This window comes from Oncorhynchus mykiss, chromosome 5 (genome assembly GCF_057628025.1).
Source record: "Oncorhynchus mykiss isolate SJ-2025 chromosome 5, ASM5762802v1, whole genome shotgun sequence".
Classification (NCBI taxonomy): domain Eukaryota; kingdom Metazoa; phylum Chordata; class Actinopteri; order Salmoniformes; family Salmonidae; genus Oncorhynchus; species Oncorhynchus mykiss.
In genome coordinates this window covers 63,090,180-63,112,526 of record NC_143026.1, presented here as the reverse complement: position 1 = coordinate 63,112,526, position 22,347 = coordinate 63,090,180, and the positions used below count along the sequence as shown (strand labels likewise).

General features: G+C 40.5%; 1 protein-coding gene and 1 long non-coding RNA gene across 2 annotated transcripts in view; one reads left to right on the top strand and one right to left on the bottom strand.

Moving 5' to 3' along the window:
• LOC149983543 (uncharacterized) overlaps positions 1 to 22,347 on the bottom strand; it is a 246,593-nt gene that overhangs the window by 168,487 nt on the left and 55,759 nt on the right. The gene's annotated exons all lie outside the window — the stretch shown is intronic.
• On the top strand, positions 4,529 to 9,583 carry LOC110524247 (transmembrane protein 221). The gene is made up of 3 exons (XM_021603720.3): positions 4,529 to 5,778; positions 6,378 to 6,463; positions 8,560 to 9,583. The coding sequence occupies exons 1-3, from the start codon at positions 5,483 to 5,485 to the stop codon at positions 9,090 to 9,092; spliced, it is 915 nt and encodes a 304-aa protein (XP_021459395.2). The 5' UTR covers positions 4,529 to 5,482; the 3' UTR covers positions 9,093 to 9,583.

Below are 22,347 nucleotides of genomic sequence, written 5' to 3'. Positions count from 1 at the left end.
AAGAGATTGAAAATAAATTTAAATGTATACAAAAAAGACGAAAAATACAAAAAGTAAACGAGAGGACGACAAACCACGTCTGCTACTTTCTAGGGAGTTTTTCCTAGCCACCGTGCTTCTACACCTGCATTGCTTGCTGTTTGGTGTTTTAAGCTGGGTTTCTGTACAGCACTTTGAGATATCAGCTGATGTACAAAGGGCTATATAAATACATTTGATTTGATTTTGATTTGATTTGCTACGCCATCTTGGAAACATCTTGTCCTGTAGGCCATTAATACTCTCATATACAGTTACTCTTCAACTTCATTCCACTTGAAGATGTTCTATTGCAACTTGCCCATCTTTGTGTTAGGTGTGTTAGGTGAACACACACAGGGAGTGAAGCGGAGTGGGTAGACACACACACCCACACACAAGCACACATACATATAAACACACAAACAGAGATCAGACACAAGATAAGCTACATAGTAAGCATGGTCTTGGTCTGTGTCGTTTATAGATATGCTATTTTTGACTATTGCACTTTCTGTGCCTTTTTCTGAAGAAAACATATGTAAACCACAGAGAATATGTCTATTGATGGTCACTGTCTTGGGTTTTCAAAACAAAATGTTCTTGGTCAGAGATGTTCTAATGAAGGCCTATCATTGGCATGAGTTGGATTGTGCATTAAAATAACCTATTTTATTTACATGAAAAATAAGCTACTGTAGTAACCCTTTCATTTCGTCTCACAGCACATCCTAGGAGCTCCCTATTTGCTCACTTGCTTGTTGACTCACTTACATTGGCTATGTGTCAGTAGATAGATAATTTAAGGTAAATGATCAATAGTGCAGCCTAAGAATAGAAGGGAATAGTGGTGGATAAAAATACAAAAATAGAAATGAAATGATCAAAAAGACAGGAAGGCTACTGAACTTTAAACGATGTGATGATGCATGGGATTTTCTAAAAGTGTTCTATTGATAGGTAACTTTGATTCATCCTTTGCTTTGTCCAATTCCTATTTTGGGCCATTTCAATAGGTGAGTGAATATACTGGGAACAAGAGGATCCCATATCCAATAGCTCTGTACTTACTCTGCTGTGTTACAATCTCTCACATTGAATGCATAGAATCTCACTGCCTACAGGTCCTACTAGTCTTACTTCCATTGGTTTTGCCTGATTTTGTTAGATCTACAATAGTCGTCTTACCATTTGACTGATCTCACGCAGCTAATCAAGGCTTTGGCTCTTCAATAATACAGCCACATCCCTTAGGCCAAACATAGTGCTGTCATAGTTTATTATATACAGTATCCATTTGTCACTTCAAAGATGCCAAAAGATAGTCCACATACTATCTTAATGGGTATATTTAGAGGTTATAACTCAATCATTTATATGAGCTACACAATTCTGGACTATTTTTGGGAGGTGGCACATTGCTTTCATTACTCCTAAAAATAATTTAAGGACAAGTGTTATTAACATCGAGCAATCACACAGAGACACTCCTAACACAGGCAGGCACTACGCACACACACGCCACTCAAAGACACACACAAGCACACCAATGTGCGCTCACTCATGCACACACACTTGATGATCTTAAAGAAGGCCTTTTATGATGCAAGAGTTAGCAACATCTCAGAGGGCTGCTTCCACCGCTGCTATAGGCTACATCCCTGTGTGCAGCTAGATTCACCCAATTCAGTGGAGAATAAACACAACCATCACCTGTAAATAAAAGTAAAACCACCTGCTAAGAATCATAGGAGCAGTGTTGACACTCTGTCTAAAGGTTATTCATTGTGTAGGATATACTGTATGTTAGTCATTTCGATGCCGGAACAAAGTTTACATATCAGTGTTGTGACCATAGCATGTATGCCCACAAGCATTATGAATCACATTAAAAAGAGAGTACATTCTAAGTCAGATGAAGGAGCCCTTTGGAAAGTGTTCACATTTAGACTTCTTTTTTGTTTTCCTGAAACTGCTCACTTCTGCTTTCGACAACATCAGCGGCTGCCATTTTAGTGTGTGTGGTGGGGCTGTTGAATTCAGAAATAGACTCCATGGTCAGTGTGCATGTATGAGAGCAATTCTTTGTTGTGTGCACTTTCATAGCCGCGAGCTTATCTCCATCAGAACAGCATTAAGCCAGACCTTTACCCCAAACCCCCAACCTTTAGCTGCTCTACAGTTGTCCTACTGTCTTCAAGATAGAGTCAGACAATCACACGCAGAGAACATTTCTCTTACCCCTCATTGCTAGTGAGACCTGCATCGGTACATTTAAAAAAGTATACCTGAAATAAGCTTTGGTTTGTAGAGCTTTTTGGGAGTTGTGGGATTTTACATGTGCTTATAGCCTATGCTTCAGAATCGAACAAATACAACAACAAAGTTTTGTTGCATAAAATCAAAAAGGTATTCTATTTGTTTACTATATCAAAAAGACCATCCATGTACTTAAAGACACTTCAGAAAATGGAGGTGAATTTAATGACCCAAAGTGACATAACCATAGTCTATATGGATGATGGACATAAATAGTAGGCCTCTTTTATGTACAATAATGTTTTCAAAGGTGAAATGGATTACGGTTCCTATAGGGGCCTAAAAGGAAAGGTGGGCGAGTGCACAAACCAACAGAGCAACAGCAGTGTGCTGTCTCTGGGTATTTCAGTGTGTTTTTCCAAGGCAACCATTGAAAAGTTAATTGGGGGAGAGTTCAAGGATTCTCAGGAACTCTTTGGCTTTTGCCAGAGAGGAAGAGGCGATGCAAGAGGGTTCACTCCTGTAAAAATCCTTCCATGATACAACAACTCCCATCGTTAGGGCGGAGACAAGACCATATTGTCATTATAACTGTGCATACATAGCTAAGTGGTCTCAGAGCCACTCGGCTATGTCCCAATGGGGCACCGGAATATCGCTTCTCATCATCTAGGACGCAGTGGTGTAAAGTACTTAAGTAAAAATACTTTACTATTTATATTTTTGACCATTTTTACTTCACTACATTCCTAAAGAAAATAATGTACTTTTTACTCCATATTTTCCCTGACACCCAAAAGTATTCTTTACATTTTATTTGCTTAGCAGCACAGGACAATGGTCCAATTGACGCACTTATCAAGAGAACATCCCGTGTCATTCCCGGCCTCTGATCTGGCAAACTCGCTAAACAGACATGATTTGTTTGTAAATTATGTCTGAGTGTTGGCTATCCAAAAATTTTAAAAAACAAGAACATGGTGCCGCCTGGTTTGCTTAATATAAGGAATTTTAAATTATTTATACTTTTACTTTTGATACTTAAGTATATTTTAGCAATTAGATTTACTTTTGATACTTAAGTATATTTAAAACCAAATACTTTTCGACTTTTACTCATGTGGTATTTTACTGGGTGACTTTCACTTTTACTTGAGTCCTTTTCTATTAAGGTCTATTTCGTTTTAGTCAAGTATGACAATTGTTTACTTTTTCCACCACTGTTAGAACGCGATAGTTCAGCGTCCCATTTCGAAATACAATAGCTACAAGGCTCTGAGACCACCATCTGTGGGGACGCACAGATGGAATACGCACCTCACTACAATTCCCAACCAATGCGTCTCTGGTACACATCCTCTATTCATTTAAATGTATGGACAGATGGAGAAATTGCTTGAGCTGTGCTGAGAGTTAGAAAAGTAGGCTACGAAAGTCAACCGTCCAATATTCTAGAACACTGCCGTGCATACATGTACATGTTTTGGACTATGATAAACCCTTATGAAGCTCTTGCATGAAACACAAAACAATAACCAATGTAGACACTATTTAGTTCAGCCTGGTCTCAGAGAAAGCATATTATATGTTACTAAAATCTGTGAAACTCTGTTTAGTACGATATGCTACATTAGGCTACGTTATTTGAGACATTTAGTATGAGAAGGGAAAGGTTGCATGTTAAAATCTCATCACGGACAACTTTTTACCTAATTAGCAACTTTGCAACGACTTACTACTTTTTAGCTACTCCTTAGCATGTTATCTTAGCATGCAATGACTTAGCATGTTAGCTAACCCTTCCCTGAACAATAAACGTAACCCTTTAATCTAACTCCTAACCTTAACCCCTAGCCTAACTAACGTTAGCAACAGCAAATTGGAATTCATAACATTTGATATATATTGCAAATTTGTAACATATTGTACGAATTGCAATTCATAAAATATCATATGAATTGTAATTTGTAACATACTGTAACGACCCTGGGTTTATAAGCGAGGAAATCGACTATGCCACTGCGGCACAGTGGCAAGGTCAAGGGTTCGAGGCCTGCTCCCTGCCTGTTTCATTACATTGGTGTCAGAAGTGGGATCGGACCTTGCATCCACGACAGTGCGTGTGCTTGGCTGGTGAGCGCGTTCCTGTAAGACGTAGAGTCGCAAGCTAGCGCGAGGTCGCGCTCTTTGAAAGGAGGGAGTAGTGTAAGGACCCTGGGTTTATAAGCGTTGAAATCGACTCTGCCGCACGAGCATGCTTTTGCGGCACAGTCGATAGCGCGCCGGATCTCGGGCTAGAAGGTCGAGGGTTCGAGGCCTGCTCCCTGCCTGTTTCATTACAATACTATGCGTCCTACAATTCATATGACCACTATTACATTGGTAGGCCAATGTAATATAACCTAATGTAACATATGCTAAATGGAGAGGCACAGGTTTTAGTAACATATAATAAGTTTTGCTATGTGACCAGTTTGCAGTCAGCTGTTATTTGGGATTAATTTCCAGGAGGCTTCTATTGCATGATTTACAGGTAATGCCTAATTATAGAGGTTAAAGGTATCGAGAACTGATTAATGTATTTTGGTGGATCCTTAATCATTTTCAATAGCATTAAACTGCATCAAATATATAACTGTAGCCTAGACTAACAAATATAAATAAAAATCATAGACCTGGTCACAATCAAATACATTTTTTGGACCAATGTTTTCTTCACATTTCAAATGTATCTGAAGTTTAAATTCAAAGCGCACTACTGCAATTGTTTTAACAAATGCATTCATGCGGGGGTAATTCATGTTTTGAAAAGGAAAGTGAACAGTTTTCTAAAGTTTGCAAACAGTTTTTCCTCTGGCAGTGGACTGCTTCGGACGAGCATTTAAACGTATTGTTTTGGAGAATCCAATTGAAAAATCCATTGTTGTTGCGAAGTTTTTAATCCGGGGATTTTAAAAACATCACATGCTCGGTCGGGGGATCGGGTGTTTGTGCACAACACGCAAATAACACGCACATTCTTTCAATCCCAGGTTTCTTACTTTTTCCTATTCACAATTGTTTCAACTCTTTACAGATACAGTATATGGCAGATTGAAGAGGTTGCGAAAGATAACGCGTGTACGAGGATAAAGGAGATTCCGACCGGGATAACTTTTTCCAAAGATAGGGGCGCCCATGTCAGTCTGTGATTTATAGCCCAAATATGAGGTACATTTATAGCCAGCGGTCTTTGATGGTCCTGTCTTCATTAGGGATCCTATCTGGGATTATGTCTCTGCTATCGGTCATTTTGATTTTCCAGATACAATCACAACAGATTGCTGTGAAGGAATCACCCCCCAACATCTCCATCGTGCCAACTAATGTTTGGGCAGTGCTTATGCCTGTGTCTATAGTGCTCTCTGCTCTCTCCCTCACGCTCAATTTGAGCTCTGTCATGGTCTGCCTTCTGCACAGCTACTTTACAACCGAGATATGCAGAGGAGAAGATACAGAAAGGTACACATTCATCAACATACTTTAAGTCTAATGTATTTGTTGTCGGCAAGAATTGTATCACTGATGCACCTGCAGTTTATTTTGTTGAATAACATGCTTCAATTATATTAAAGTTGGACATTGACAGAAATTAAATTAAGAATATTACATTCTTATAAATTCACCACTTTCTGTGTGAACCAGGTGCAGACAGAGACTGCTTGACCGACCACTCCTATCTCTGAACTCAGTATAAATTCGACAAACAATAGCGTTCCCTCGTTGTACACCCAGTGCACAGCCTATGGTCTCAGTGGCCTAGCTCTTTCCCGCGTTGGGTTAGAATTGTGTCTGTGCTTTTTATGACTTTCATATAGATCTAGCTTCTGTGCACTCCAGTGCAAGTAATGACAAAGCATTCTATAAACCAAATAATTTTGAGAAGAAAAGTATCTCACGATAGAAAAATAATGGACAGAAGAGAAGGCCTAATTTGAACCTTAAAATCATTTATTTATTTTGGTGCAAATAAATAATTGTGAACTAATTGAACAATACCCGTCAACATACGATCATGTCATCATTGTCACTGATTGCATTTTCTTCATTTCCTCCCATAGAGCAGACTGGTTCCTATTCCATAGCCAAACTGTCCGACATGTGGCCATTGGATTATTTTGCCTTGGGGTTTCAGTATATTTAGCAGGTAAGACAGACAACAAATGTAAACAGTAAGGGCCATAATGAACTGTTCGAATAAAATTAGAAGAACCTTACAAATATTTTTTACAAGTGGCACCACAAACTCATTGGCTATATCATGAGTATCAAACTGCAACATTTTTGGTAGTATTTTTTGTTGTTGTTGCCGTTGTAAAGATTTAATTTGATATTTTATAAACAATACATACACATACAAACAACATCATACAAACATCCCACCTTCCCAGACACACTAGCACAAACCCCCATCTCCAGCGCCTGCATCACTTTCCGCAACACGGCCTGAAACTGCACCATTTTGTTTCTTGCCGGCACACTTTTGGTTATTTAAATAATAAATCATTATATTTTTTCTGTTGTGCTAATGATGGTGGATTGATTTATATGTTTTTAGTACACATTTTCCTCCAACAAATCGGGTACCTCAGTACACCCCCACATGCTATGTCTTGAAATATGCAAACAGATGGATTAAAAGTTTGTAATACTTAATTGTAATACTTCCGACAGCCGCATTTCTAGCCCCGCCCACAACTTCCGGACTTCATAGCGTTCCCAGAAAGCATGAATTATTGATTCATTATTTGTTTTAGACTTAAGACATGACCTTACCTTGTGCTGTAGAATTTGTGAACTTTGTCTCTTGTATAATTAGCTTCCATTTTCGTTAATTGTAATTTCTTTAGTTATGCTCCAACTTTCCCTCCATCTTGTGCCAACATCAGTTCTTAAATCTTGGTTCCAACAGTTTTTTTAAGAGCTTGTCAGTGGGATATGCTCTCTGCAAGCTTTTATATATCTTCTCTATCATATGAACTTCCTTTTCTGACTCAGATAAGATTCCCTCAAGGTTGCTCTGATGTCTAAATTATTTAAAATCAACATTTTGTGATATGTAACGTTTAAGTTGCATATATTTGAAACTATCTACATTGGTCAGTCCAAAATTACTTTTTAATTCTATCATGGAAATAAATGTGTTTTCTGTTACCAAGTAATTTACGGTTTCTATGCATTTAGTGTTCCATGTGGGCCAATTTAATCGGTGAATTCTGAAAAGCTATCCAAGGGTTGCTCCATTGTTTTTAGGGAGTGGTATTGGTTCTTGTAGAATCCGTTTCATGTTCTTCAATGTTGTTATAGTGTTCTTAACTATGAAGTTGTTAATGTTCTTTGCTTTATCCTTTGAAAATAGACACGTGAAAACATTCTGGGGATGAGCATGCACATCTTCAATATGTACCCATTGTTACTCTTTAGTGCATTTAATTATGTCGCAAGTAAAAGCCTTGGGTAGAGAGTTGAAACAATTCCAAGTCTGGAATATATATTTGGTAGTATTATGAACACTGTAGTCACCCCACATAATGTCATGTGAAAGCACTTTTCATTTAGCTAAAGCAGATTAATTTATCAGACATTACATCCGTTCAGACCAACTGCTAAACAATAACAGATTGTACCAAATAGAGCTTTGCGTGACCTTAGAAAGGACAAATTCATGCAGATTTCTACAAATATACTCCAGTTAATTTGCAGCAGAGGCAAAGGTCACTGCTTTCAGAGTCCCTTCAACTGATTGATACACAAGGCCCAAAACAATGGCGTGTTTGACAGACGTGCATTACTGGCATGTCTTAAGGCAGGTCCTGGCAAGGCAAAGCTGTTTGGCTTTCCATTCCAGTGAATGCCTAGTTCAGGTGGGAGGCAGAGCACCGTTGTAATGGAGGGTGGATGACCCCCTGATCCCACAGCTCCCTTTCAGTGGGAGCTGTGCAATTCCATAACGTCATCATCATATCTCAAAGTTATTCTTCTCTCCTCCCTCCTTTATCACTCCTGGGTCTGTTGTTCTTCAACTGCTGAAAGATGACCAAACATTAGTCAAATAGAGGAAAATACACACAAAAAACACAATGCCAATACACTGCAATATTTAGAGTTATTCATCCCTGGGAGAAAAAGGGACCTGAAAAGTGATCTTTCTCACAGTGAAATAAACTAGTATTTCTGTACCTGTCACTCTGCGTCGCTCTCTCTTTATGTCAGTCTCACTCTCTGTCCCTTTCTCTACTGCAGCTATGTCCATCTACATGCTGCTGGTGTTTGAGGTAGAGACCGGCATAGCCAGCGCATGCGTACTGGCCTCAGGAATCCTGATTCTGCTGGTGATCGTGATTCACTCACTGGTCAAAGCCGCCCGCACCGCCCAACACTACCATGGTGGGGAGCACACTGACACTGTGTACCAGAACCAGCATGGAGAGTGCACCCCTGCCGTCCACCACGGCGAGCTCCAAGACAGGGACAAACCCAGGAGGCATCGCAACAACTCCCATCTCCACCGGCAGTTGTCCTACCCTCCCTGTACTGACCAAAAGCAGCATCACCAGCATCACTCCCCATCCCACGGCCCACAGAGTCACGGCAGTGACAAGGAGGGCTACAGTAGTGGTGGCAGTGGGGGTGGCTCGAGAATGCACAGGACCCTGTCGACAGAGTCGGGGCCGCTGCAGTCTCCGTCTAAGCCATGGAATGGCATTAACAATGAGATGAGAAGCGTGCTGGCCCGCAAGTCAGGGGCCTCCAGTAAAGACTCTACTCTAGTGTGAGATGCACTGCACAAGTCATCGCAGTTAGCACAAGACTAGTTCATTCCGCCCATACGATCTACCGTTCTGAAGAATATGGATAGAAAATAGCTGAAGCTATATAAAAGCTCTGAGCTATCCCACATTTCAATACAGTGGAATTTTAATACACCTATCTTAACATCCCTATTGACTTTTTACACACTAACCATGTTTGATTCCATCACTATTAAGCCCTCTGTAGAATGTTTACTTACTGGTATTCCACTGGAAAATGTTAGTGACTAACTAGCTACAGCTAATGCTTTTGTTGCGATGTGATTATAAGATTTAAAGATTTGCTAATAAATGCTTCCATTTTCAAGTGTTTGGTAAAGACCAAGAATGATCCATGAAATATATTGCCAAGACTGTGTATTACACAATGTATAGAGAAATTCTGTAGTTTCTAGTCTGCATACTGTAAACAAAACATTTTTAATAACTGTGAATAAACTAATTTTGTAAAACAATTTCAAACCATGAGTATGTTGTTACAAAACACCCTGTCCTAAAAGATCAAGTGGAACAGTTGATGTAAACCAGTAGCCTAGTAGCACATTTAGCTTCATTCCTTGTGCACTTTTCCAGATTTTCAAGTGAGTGCCTAGAAGTCCTTGTGGCCGAGTTAAAGCTAAGTATAGCTTTGAGTGTGATGCCTGAGGAACTATTAACCTTGGACTGTCTTTCAGAAGTCAGGAGGAAGTGGATGGGTGATGTGGTGGAGTGTCAGGAGGAATGGGAGAGAGGGGGGGTCGCTTCATGTGAGCTGTGTGCATGTGACAGTATGGGGGAATAAGGAAGAAAACGTAAAACTTAGAGAAACATGAAAATAATGGCAAATAATAATGCAAAGAACGGGTGATGAAAGAATGAAAGAAAGGATGAGGATTGCAAAGAAAAATAACAAAGAAAATAAATGGTGACCCATGTCTATGAACAGGTTTTCTTGGCTTTCACTCAAAATAAGTTTATCAGCCTCATCAACTCCACCCTTTAGCGTGAGCAGGGAAATGTAAAAATAAATAAATCTCCTCAGCTGTGGTGAATGGAGGTTTGTGGGCAATCAGACAAATGAAAGATACACAGCATTGTTACTGTGTCCCAGAGTCAAAGTGAGTGGAATTGGTTGTTTACTGCCTCCTACCTGCGCCCCTGGGAGATGCTGATTTGTACGTTCATGCTGATGGCTGAGCCCATCTCTGTTTTTGAAGTGCAGGCTGCTGTTTGTCATGCTTTTCACTGCACTGGAAATGAAAAAATGAATATGTGTTAAATAAATACAAGGGCGATTCCATGCCAGCAAACAATATTTTGGCCAATTCTTACATAGAAACTTAATTGGAAGGAACAATGTTTGATATGCTTTGTACATTTTTATCACTAACAAATTTAGAAAATAGTGATAAAGTGGTCATTGTAGGTCCTTTTTAGTCTTTCATATGCCTAATGTAAGACTGTATGATCTGTGAACCGTACATGATACAGACAATATAATAGTGTCATTATACTCCTTATACTTATAGTGTGCTCTAAAATTAGGACTATGTCTTGATTCTGAAATAAAAAATGTCACATTAATTTATTCAAGATGATTTATTTACACACTATGAGGTTGGAATAATGCTATGACATTTAGAAAATTATTACAATGCCCTTTTAGTGTAAAAGCTCTTTGAAATTTCAGCCTGTTTTGGTCCATAAGTATTTAACCGGTTGGTTATGGCAATCCTAAATAAGTTAAGGAGTAAACATTTGTAAACAAGTTGCATGGACTCACTCTGTGTGCAATAACAGTGTTTAATATGATTTTTTAATTACTACCTCATCTCTGTACCCCTCAGTCGAGCAGTGAATTTAAAACACTGATTCAACCAGGGACCAGGGAGGACCGGCAAGGTTTTTCCTATGCCTTGCAAAGATGGACATCTATTTGTTGATGGGTAAAAATAAAAAAGCAGACATTGAATATCCCTTTGGGCATGGTGAAGTTATTAATTAGACTTTGGATGGTGTATCAATACACCCAGTCACTACAAATATACAGGCATCCTTCCTAACTCAGTTGCCGGAGAGGAAAGAAACCACTGAGGGATTTCAGCATAAGGCCAATGGCCAACACTAACCTAATTTACAAATCAAATCAAATTGTATTTGTCACATGCACCGAATACAACAGGTGTAGTAGACCTTACAGTGAAATGCTTACTTACCCTTGACCAACAATGCAGTTTAGAAAAATAAGTGTCAAGTAAAAATTAAAAATAACAAATAATTAAAGAGCAGCAGTAAAATAGCGAGGCTATATACAGGGGGTACCGGTATAGAGTCAATGTGCAGGGGCACAGGTTAGTCGAGGTAACCATTTGATAAGCTGTTCAAGTGTCTTATGGCATCGGGGTAGAAGCTGTTAAGAAGCCTCTTGGACCTAGGCACTCCTGTACCGCTTGACATGCGGTAGCAGAGAGAACAGTCTATGACTAGGGTGGCTGGAGTCTTTGACAACTTATAGGGCCTTCCTCTGCACTTCCTGGTATAGACGTCCTGGATGGCAGGAAGCTTGGTCCTAGTGATGTACTGGGCCATACACACTACCCTCTGTAGTGCCTGGTGGTCGGAGGTCGAGCAGTTGCCATACCAGGCAGTGATGCAAACAGTCAGGAAGCTCTCGATGGTACAGCTGAAGAACCTTTTGAGGATCTGAGGACCCATGCCAAATCTTTTCAGTCTCCTGAGGGGGAATAGGCTTTGTCGTGCCCTCTTCACAACTGTCTTGGTGTGTTTATACCATGATAGTTTATTGGTGATGTGGACATCAAGGAACGTGAAGCTCTCAACCTGCTCCACTACATCCCTGTTGATGAGAATGGGGGCGTGCTCAGTCCTCCTTTTCCTGCAGTCCACAATCATCTCCTTTGCCTTGATCATGTTGAGGGAGAGGTTTTTATCCTGGAACCACACGGCCAGGTCTCTGACCTCCTCTCTATAGGCTGTCTCATCGTTGTCGGTGGTCAGGCCTACCACTTTTCTGTCATCGGCAAACTTAATGATGGTGTTGGAGTCGTGCCTGGCCATACAGTCATGAGTGAACAGAGAGTACAGGAGGGGACGGAGCACTCACCCCTGAGGAGCCCCCGTGTTGAGGATCAACAAGGCAGATGTGTGGTTACCTACCCTTACCACCTGGGGGCAGCCCGTCAAGAAGTCCAGGATCCAGTTGCAGAGGGAGGTGTTTAGTCCCAGGGTCCTTAGCTTAGTGATGAGCTATGAGGGCACTATGGTGTTGAACGCTGAGCTGTAGTCAATGAATAGCATTCTCAAATAGGTGTTCCTTTTGTTCAGGTGGGAAAGGGCAGTGTGGAGTGCAATAGAGATTGCATTATCTGTGGATCTGTTGGCCGGTATGCAATTTGAAGTGTGTCTGGAGTTTTTGGGATAATGGTGTTGATGTGAGCCATGAACAGCCTTTCAAAGCACGTCATGTCTACAGACGTGAGTGCTACAGGTCGGTAGTCATTTATGCAGGTTACCTGCTTGAAACATGTTGGTATTACAGACTCAGTCAGGGACAGTTTGGAAATGTCAGAGAAAACACTTGCCAGTTCGTCAGCACATGCTCGGAGTATATGTCCTGGTGTCTTTTTTGCAATATTAAAGTGAAAAGAAGGAAGCCTGTACAGAATACAAATATTCCAAAACATGCATCTGGTTTGGAACACAGCGGGCCGAGTGTCTGCGAGTTTTTGCTCCATCCTTGTACTTTATTGATGAATGAAGGTCACTGATTAGTAAGGAACTCCCCTCACCTAGGAAAAAAACATAAACCAGCCCTCCATGGAATGAGTTTGACACCCCTGCACTAAACTAATTTAGCAAAACGTGGCAAAGCAATTACCTTTTTGTTCTGAATACAAAGTGTAATGTATGCAGCAAATCCAATACAACACATTACGGTGTACCACTCTCCATATTTTCAAGCATAATGGTGGCTGCATCATGTTATGGGTATGCTTGCAGTCATTAGGGACTGCAGAGTTTTTCAGGATAAAATAGAACGTACTGGAGCAAAGCACAGGAAACATTTGAGGAAAACCTCATTCAGAGTCTGCTTTCCTCCAGACACAGAGATTAATTCATCTTTCAGCAGGATAATAACCTAAAACACATGGCCAAATCTGTGACATGGTGAGGTTGGACCCAGGTGCAGAGAAGAGACCAGATGAGGAATCAATGGTTACGGATAAACATAATAGTTTACTAACATTGCTCGTCCATATATTTCTATTCCTTTACTAGATTTACACTACCATTCAAAAGTTTGGGGTCACTTAGAAATGCCCTTGTTTTTGAGAGAAAAGCACATTTTTGGTCCATTAAAATAACAACAAATTGATCAGAAATACAGTGTAGACATTGTTAATGTTGTAAATGACTATTGTAGCTGGAAACAGCTGATTGTTAATGGATTATCTACATAGGCGTACAGAGGCCCAATATCAGCAACCACCACTACTGTGTTACAATGGCACATTGTGTTAGCTAATCCAAGTTTATAATTTTATTAAATAGCTAATTGATCATTAGAAAACCCTTTTGCAATTATCTTGACATATACAGGGGTTCCTCCTTTAAAAGTTGCGAGTTTACACCGCGGGATTTAGGGGTACCCAGCATCACGGCTTCATTGCTCCAGACCACTGCAAGAGCACTCATTATGCATTTGGGTCCCAATGTTTTTATTTGACCAGTCAAAGTGGTTCCAATGATGAATTTGACGCAAACCATCCGTCGCTGGTGACATTCTTCAGCAAAAATGGCTGACAAAACATTACAGTGGAAGCAAATATAAGGAATTAGAAAGGTCATAACGGGTCAAGCAAAAAATGTACAATTGAGAGGAATATATTAGTTAATGTAGAGACAAACGATTGTGCATATTTCTTTGTCATAAAGTTAATTTACGAAAATCGCTATTTAGCAATTTAGCTGACTAGCTAACATTAGCCAGCTAGCTAGCTAGTATTATGACATGGGTATGAAATTGTAATTTGTGTTGTTTTATGTTTTAGGGACTCCTGAGAAAACCAGCAAACCAGGCTGTCATCTTGTAAAACAGTGGATGTAAAGAATCTAGCTAGCTAAAGCATTTACTGCAAATTGAATGTACAATAGTGTAAGTTTGCCTTGCTTATATTTTCCATGCAGCTGAAGTAGCATAGCTAAGTATTTGCTTATTGTGTAGTGGAGGATAAAAATAACTATGCCTATGGATGTGTAGCTAGCTACAGTATGTAGTCGATCTGTGTATGGACCCTAAAACGTTTGGTATGAATATTAGTTCAGAGCCTATAAACCTCAGCTATCATAGTTGTATCAACTTCAGTCTGAATGGCATTAATGAAGCCTATGGATTGAGTAGAATATAACTTTATTGTGCCAAGGATCTAAGTCCAATATACACACGCACTGTAGTTATTACCACCCATGAGATCCACACATTGTAGCATGTACATTGAATATATTCACTGATCATGCACTCTTCCTGGGCAAATAAAGGTGCGGTTCAGGGATGAATCTCTGAGACATTCTTTTTCAGTCATATCCAATATCAGGTGAATCAAACGCCATTCTTTGAATGATGCTGTGTCTGCATGTACTGTATGTATTACAATCATTCAGTGTTTACTTCAGTGTTTACCACTCCTGCTCCTGGGACATCAATGATTTCATGTTGTAACTATGCAATAGACTAGAAACATGATTTAAGTAAAGGATGATTTGTAATTCATATATACAGAAGAAAAAACAGTACACTACACTTCCTATGCATATCTAACTCCCTTCATCTGCATTAATCTGAGGGCACAGGATAGGTGTACTATTTCAATTAGATATTTTCAACCAGTGGAGAATGTGAAATGCTTTATTGAAAGTTCATTATCCAGGTGTTATAAATACATACATTATAAATAAAAGTTCAATCTGTACTTCAATGCACATATGGTGTGCATTATAAAAAGAGAGGTGGGAAGATGTATAGAAGACAGAAAAGGAAAGCGGTAAAACAGGAGCAGGGAAGACAGCATATGATTAATGACTTACAGTGCTACCCTAATATTCTCTCAGTTCATCACAATTACATCGTGTCTCTAGCAGTGTCTCCTAACCAGCCTTGGGCTCCCAGTCGGCTGGAAGGTTATCTTAAGAGCGGGTGAGGTGGCGATGACGGGACTGGCTTCCTCTCTCACATCAAAACATACATGCAGACGATAGACAGAAGGATTGAGAGCATGATTAAGCTTTGTTTTTTTTTATTCTAACACAGTCAGTCATCATAATCAACAGGAGGTGAAATGCAAAACTGACCTTGGATCATTAACTCTGGTATTACTACATCTACCTGTATGTCAATGTAAAGCATATTTAATAATACTTCCTGTTGACCCGACCAAGTGACCTCTCAACTATGATCATGCTGTGCCCTCTGTGTCAGCCAGTTCAGATGCGAGAGGGGTTCATCGACACAGCTGATATAACCTATAGGATTCAGGGAGAAGGGGGATGAAGTGAAGGAGACCAACTGTTATTGCGAAAATAAGGTAGTTAAAGAGACTATTCAACAGGAATCTGTGTGTCGTCTCACCTGGTGTCCACACTAAGTGGCTACTGAGTACTCATGCTGAAAAACAGACACATGAGGACAAACAGTAGAAGATAATGTCATTAGACTTTTACATTACCAGATCACAAATTAATACATAAATACCACTTGAAGCTTGATGACGACCTGATCATTGGACCTGATCATCATCATCAGTTGTGTAGTGCTAAGGCAACAACTGGTGAGGTGTCAGGTTCGCCTCTGTCCTTAAAAGGGTGATAATTCCAACTCTGAAATGCTGCAGAGCTGCTCGCAGACGAGGTAGGAACACATATCCCACAAGGAAGAGGTGGAAAGAATTTGACAGGTCAAGGTAGCGTTCTTCCTCCAAACTGCAGCAATTTGTAGTACTGACATGTCACAGCACTCCAAACATCTCTCCATAAGCGTTCCACTCTAACAGAGAGAAAGAAAAGGCTTTTGTGTGGTGGGGGGGACCTAATCCCTGTGGTCCTGTGGTCCTCCGCCATGAATTAACCTGTTTCAATATTTACGTATTACCAGCTATTGAAAAACAATTCTAATTCCATACATCATTGAAAATTTGTAAGAATAAAAAAGTTAAAATAACATATTTGATGGAGACATACATCTTAGTACCTTATCAATTTATGATTTGTATCAATGTGAACAAGAAAAGCCCACATGGGTCATCCATGCCTTAATGGCCCTGACTTTCTTGTCTACGGTAACTCTTCATATGACATATCAGAATAGCATTCCCTGAGACATATTCTGTTCTTTCATCCTTCTGTTAAAAAAAAGCTTACCGTTACACGTGAAATATGATTATATATCGACTATGAAACAAAATAGGACATGGCCTGCATATGAGTTGCCATGAAAGAAAGTTCAATTAATTCAACTGAAAATGTTCGAGAACAGGCATTTGTAGATAAATGTTTTTGGTTAGCTTAAGAATAATAATTGCATGATTTATCATTCTACGGTGTGTATGTACAGTTGAAGTCGGAAGTTTACATACACCTTAGTGAAATACATTTAAACTCAGTTTTTCACAATTCCTCACATTTAATCCTAGTAGAAATGTCCTGTCTTAGGTCAGTTAGGATCACCACTTTATTTTAAGAATGTGAAATGTCAGAATAATATTAGAGAGAATGATTTATTTCAGCTTGTATTTCCTTCATCACATTTCCAGTGGGTTAGAAGTTTACATACACCTAATTAATATTTGATAGCATTGCCTTTAATGTGTTTAACTTGGGTCAAACGTTTCAGGTAGCCTTCCACAAGCTTCCCACAATAAGTTGGGTGAATTTTGGCCCATTCCTCCTGACAGAGCTGGTGTAACTGAGTCAGGTTTGTAGGCCTCCTTGCTCGCACACGCTTTTTAAGTTCTGTCCACAAATGTTCTATAGGATTGAGGTCAGGGCTTTGTGATGGCCACTCCAATACCTTGACTTTGTTGTCCTTAAGCCATTTTGCCACAACTTTGGAAGTATGCTTGGGGTCATTGTCCATTTGGAAGACCCATTTGAGGCCAAGCTAAAACTTCCTGACCGATGTTTTGAGATGTTGCTTCAATATATCTACATAACTTTCCATCCTTCATGATGCCATCTATTTTGTGAAGTGCACCAGTCCCTCCTGCGGCAAAGCACCCCCACAACATGATGCTGCCACCCCCGTGCTTCATGGTTGGGATGGTGTTCTTCGGCTTGCAAGCTTCCCCCTTTTTACTCCAAACATAACGATGGTCATTATGGCCAAACAGTTCTATTTTTGTTTCATCAGACCAGAGGACATTTCTCCAAAAAGTACCATCTTTGTCCACATGTGCAGTTGCAAACCGTAGTCTGGCATTTTGATGGCGGTTTTGGAGAAGTGGCTTCTTCCATGTTGAGCGGCCTTTCATGTTATGTCGATATAGGACTCGTTTTAGTGTGGATATAGATACTTTTGTACCTGTTTCCTCCAGCATCTTCACAAGGGCCTTTGCTGTTGTTCTGGGATTGATTTGCAATTTTCGCACCAAAGTACGTTCATCTCTAGGAGACAGAACGCATCTCCTTCCTGAGCGGTATGACGGCTGCGTGGTTCCATGGTGTTTATACTTGCATACTATTGTTTGTACATATGAACGTGGTACCTTCAGGCATTTGGAAATTGTTCCCAAGGATGAACCAGACTTGTGGAGGTCTACAATTTGTGGAGGTGTGGAGGTCTAGGCTGATTTATTTTTATTTTCCCATGATGTCAAACAAAGAGGCACTGAGTTTGAAGGTAGGCCTTGAAATACATCCACAGGTACACCTCAAATTGACTCAAATGATGTCAATTAGCCTATCAGAAGCTCCTAAAGCCATTAAGTAATTTTCTGTAAATTTCCAAGCTGTTTAAAGGCACTGTCAACTTAGTGTATGTAAACTTCTGACCCACTGGAATTGTGATACAGTGAATTAATTATAAGTGAAATAATCTGTCTGAAAACAATTGTCGGAAAAATGACTTGTGTCATGCAGAAAGTAGATGTCCTAACCGACTTGCCAAAACTATAGTTTGTCAACAAGACATTTGTGGAGTGGTTGAAAAACGATTTTTTTAATGACTCCAACCTAAGTGTATGTAAATTTCCGACTTCAACTGTATGTAATGAACCAACACTGAATATGTAGGAGCTAACTTTTGTAGGTGTCCGCTAAGGCTTCCTTTGTGTTAGAAAGAAAGTATTGGTTGTACCCAAATTGACAATTCCAAAAATTGCCAAAATGGAGTGTGGTTGATAGCAATATCCCGCCAGCACGCCCACAAGCGAGCCACTCAGGCAGAGAATTACGCATGGAAGAGGGTGAGGAATGAGATGGGAGTAACAATTTGTTGCAAGTTGAGGAGTGGGGCTAATAGCTGAATAGACTATTCAACCTTTACTAAAGAATAGTCTAAAAAAACTCCTATCACAGACCAGATTTGCCCTAACGACCAAGGGGGAGTTAGAGCACTGATTATGCTTTTGGGTCCCAATGTACTACTGTGTCTCTGACAATGAATGGGCAATATAAACCAAATATATTGGTCATACTTAATACTATATGGTCATACTTATAATTGTACACGACTTCAAATGAAACAAGCAGGGAGCAGGTTTCGAACCCTCAACCTCCTTGCCCGAAGTCCAGCTCGCTATCGACTTTGCACCAAAAGAATGCTTAATCCACAGAGTCGATGGAACACGTCCTCGCGGTAGCTTTCTACTCAATGTAATAAAGTAATGACTTTTCAAATAAGTTATTTTACACGTTATGTTGGCTGACAATTTGTTAGCTACACTGTCCTTACGAACCACATAGCATATCATTACAGCGGTATGTACCGGTATGTTATCTATGTACCTAACATTAGTAGTTATGAATCAAACTTGCCAGTATATTAACTATAGGCTAACTACCCAATGTTTATTGACTTGATTATTCCCGTCATTCTTAGCTTAGCTAAATGGTATAGTCATTGTGCGTTCTCAATGGACATTCGGGGGCTTTCGTAAATTCGCTCTGGCTATCTACTCCGATTTCAGAGCACTGTCGTTAAGAGTTTCCCCAGAGACGCAGAATAATGAATTTATGAGTGCTCAACATCCGTTGAATATGATCGGTGTCAGTAAAGATTGGCAAAAAAAGCGTAATTAAATGGTTTCCAGCAGCACAGTTACAGCCACCAACGCTCTGGTTAACATGAAAACTGCCTAACCAGCTCTGCTAGAATGAGTAAAATGGTCAGAGTGGTCTCATTTGTGTCTGAAAGTAGCTAGCAAGCTATCCAACGTTAGCTTGGGTGCTTGACTGCCGTTGTAAGGCCAGAATGTTCAAATCAGCCCTACTCCTCAGTCCAAAAGTCCAGTGTGCACTCCGAGAGCGAAACGGTCTGAATTTACAAACGGACAACGCTCTGAATTTATGAGCGCTGGCACTCGATTGAATTTAAGAACACACCCAAAGTCGAAACATTTCTAACTAGTCATTTGTTATGTGAAATAGCTAGCAAGAGGTTGCATAGCAACAGCATTAACTACCTGTAGAGAAGGCAAAGTGCAAGTACGCTCAACTGAAAGTTCAGTTACACTACAATCAGGGTGTGGAAATGTTATGCCCCTTAGATATTAATTTAGATTCGTCCAATCCTCTTATGCTGTAGCCTACTCCTGACCGTCACCTTGTACAGAGCCATGTTTTCTAACAGAAACCCTGAAGGTTTCATTTTTCGTTTCTCGGAATAGAAACACCATAATATTTATCAAATTAAGCCACATTTCTTCAAATCTTTCTCATATACTATGTTTAAAAAGAGGTTTTAAATTATCTGGTAATGCCAATATGGAAGACTGTCAAATGCTTCTCAAAGATGCCCTCTGGTGGTCAAACTAGCACTAACTCACATTAACAGAAAATAAATGGCAGACAAATAAATAACGTGCCACAGAATCCTGCAGCAGCCTGCAATGTGACACACATTTTAAACGAGGAATCACTGTAGTTGGCTCTGCGGGAGGCGTCTCAGGACTTGGTGGAGGTACAGTATATGTTCCGTAAGGGTTTTGGAGAAGATCCGGATGCCGTCGAGGTAAACAAAAATGAACCGATTCAACATATCCCTAAGAGTGTCATTGAACAAAGCTTGGAAGACAGCCGGTGAGTTCGATCATCTGAAGGGCATGACTAAATACTCAGTGGCTACTCGGAGTGTTAAAGGCAGTCTTCCATTCACCTCCCTCCCTGATTGTAAGCGTTGCGTAGGTCCAGTTTGGTGAAGAATTGTGCCCCATGGGCCATCTCGAAGGCGGTGGACATCAGGGGTAGGGGGTAATGATTCTTAATTGTAATCCTGCTCAGCCCTCTGAACATGAAGAAGAAGCCTGCACTAGCTGGGGATGTAGAGGAGCGAATTAAACCTGCCACCGGGGGGGGGGGGGATCCGGGTAGGAGTTCTATGGCGCAGTCGTATGGACGATGAAGAGGGATGGTGGTGGATTGCCTCTTACTGAAGGCCTCCTAGAGGTCGAAGTACTCGGAAGGGAGAGCGGAAGGGGCTTGGTCCTCAATGGATCCTGGGGACCACGACGAGGCTCTTGGTGGGGGTCTTAGGCATTTAGTCTGGCAGTTCTTACCCCAGTCTAGTAGGTGTTCCGTAGACCAGGAGAATAGTGGGTTATGTAGCACAAGCCAGGGGTACCCTAAGATCAGGTGGTTCTCTGGAGCAGTGACCAAAAGAAAACTAAGAGTCTGAGTGGTTCACCCCAACCTGCAGTAGAATGGGCTTGGTCTGATATTCCACCTGGCTGGAGCCAATGGGGCGTCCATCAAGGTCTTGAATCTGCAGAGGAATGGGGCATTTCACGCAGGGGATTTGTAATTCTCTGGCGAAGTCTTGGTGAATGAAATTATCTGCAGCCCTGGAGTCCATGAAGGCTTGAAAGTGGTGCTGACGGTTGTCCCAATGGATGGTTGCGGGTAGTGTCAGACAGTGACTGGGTAGCTGGGGTGTAACTGCACAGCTCATCAGGGTCTCCCCTTGTGCTGTTGAGCCCCAGCGTTTCCCATCAAACCGGGGCATGTAGCACGGAGATGGCCGAGACCTCCACAGTAAAGTGCTGCACCATTTTCAGTTTGCCTAAATTGTCAAATGATTATAGGCATCATGCAATCTCTGTATTGCTCCTTGCTACCAGGTGTGATGGTGACTACAGAGAACATGGATTTGGATGCGAGTTTGTTAATACTCCAACTCCCCCATTAATAGGCAGCGTGGGAACGAGGTCACAGTCCGACGAGCTACTTCAAATGAAATAAAATCAAATCTTATTGGTCACATACACATATTTAGCAGGTGTTATTGCGGATGTTGCGAAGTGTTCCTAACTCCAACAGTGCAGTAGTATCTAACAATTCTAATTGAGACGGTAAGAATGGCCGTCTGAACTCAGAAAAAAACAAACAAGCAAAATACCTTAAAACACTGCTGTGTATACACACTCATTCATAATCCAATAGGTAACGCACTGTTACAGGAATGGCCCAAAATGACCCCTCTGTAGTTTTCTGAACTGTAGGCTTACTATATTAGTAGTATATAACTGAGGGAGATTGAAATATTATGCATATTACTTGGTATAATATATGGACAACTAAATGTACATAACACTGACCCTTTATACTGATGTCTCATCTGTTTTGTCCATCCATCAGCTAGCTGCTCAGGGGGAGGTCTCAGGTGGCTACACACCTGAGCAAAGGTGAGAAATGTCCACTGACCAATGGTGCAAAGACTACAATTTGCCCGACTTGTGTAGCATGGTACAACCAGCATGATCACTATGACTTGTGTGCTGTGTCCTGTGTAATAATATACTGAACAAAAATATAAACGTAACACACAACAATTCCAAAGATTTTACTGAGCTAGAGTTGAAATCAGTCAATTTAAATAAGTTAATTAGGCCCTAATCTATGGATTTCACATGACTGGGAATATAGATATGGATCTGTTGGTCACAGATACCTTAAAAAAAAAAGTAGGGTCGTGGATCAGAAAACCAGTCAGTATCTGGTGTGACCACCATTT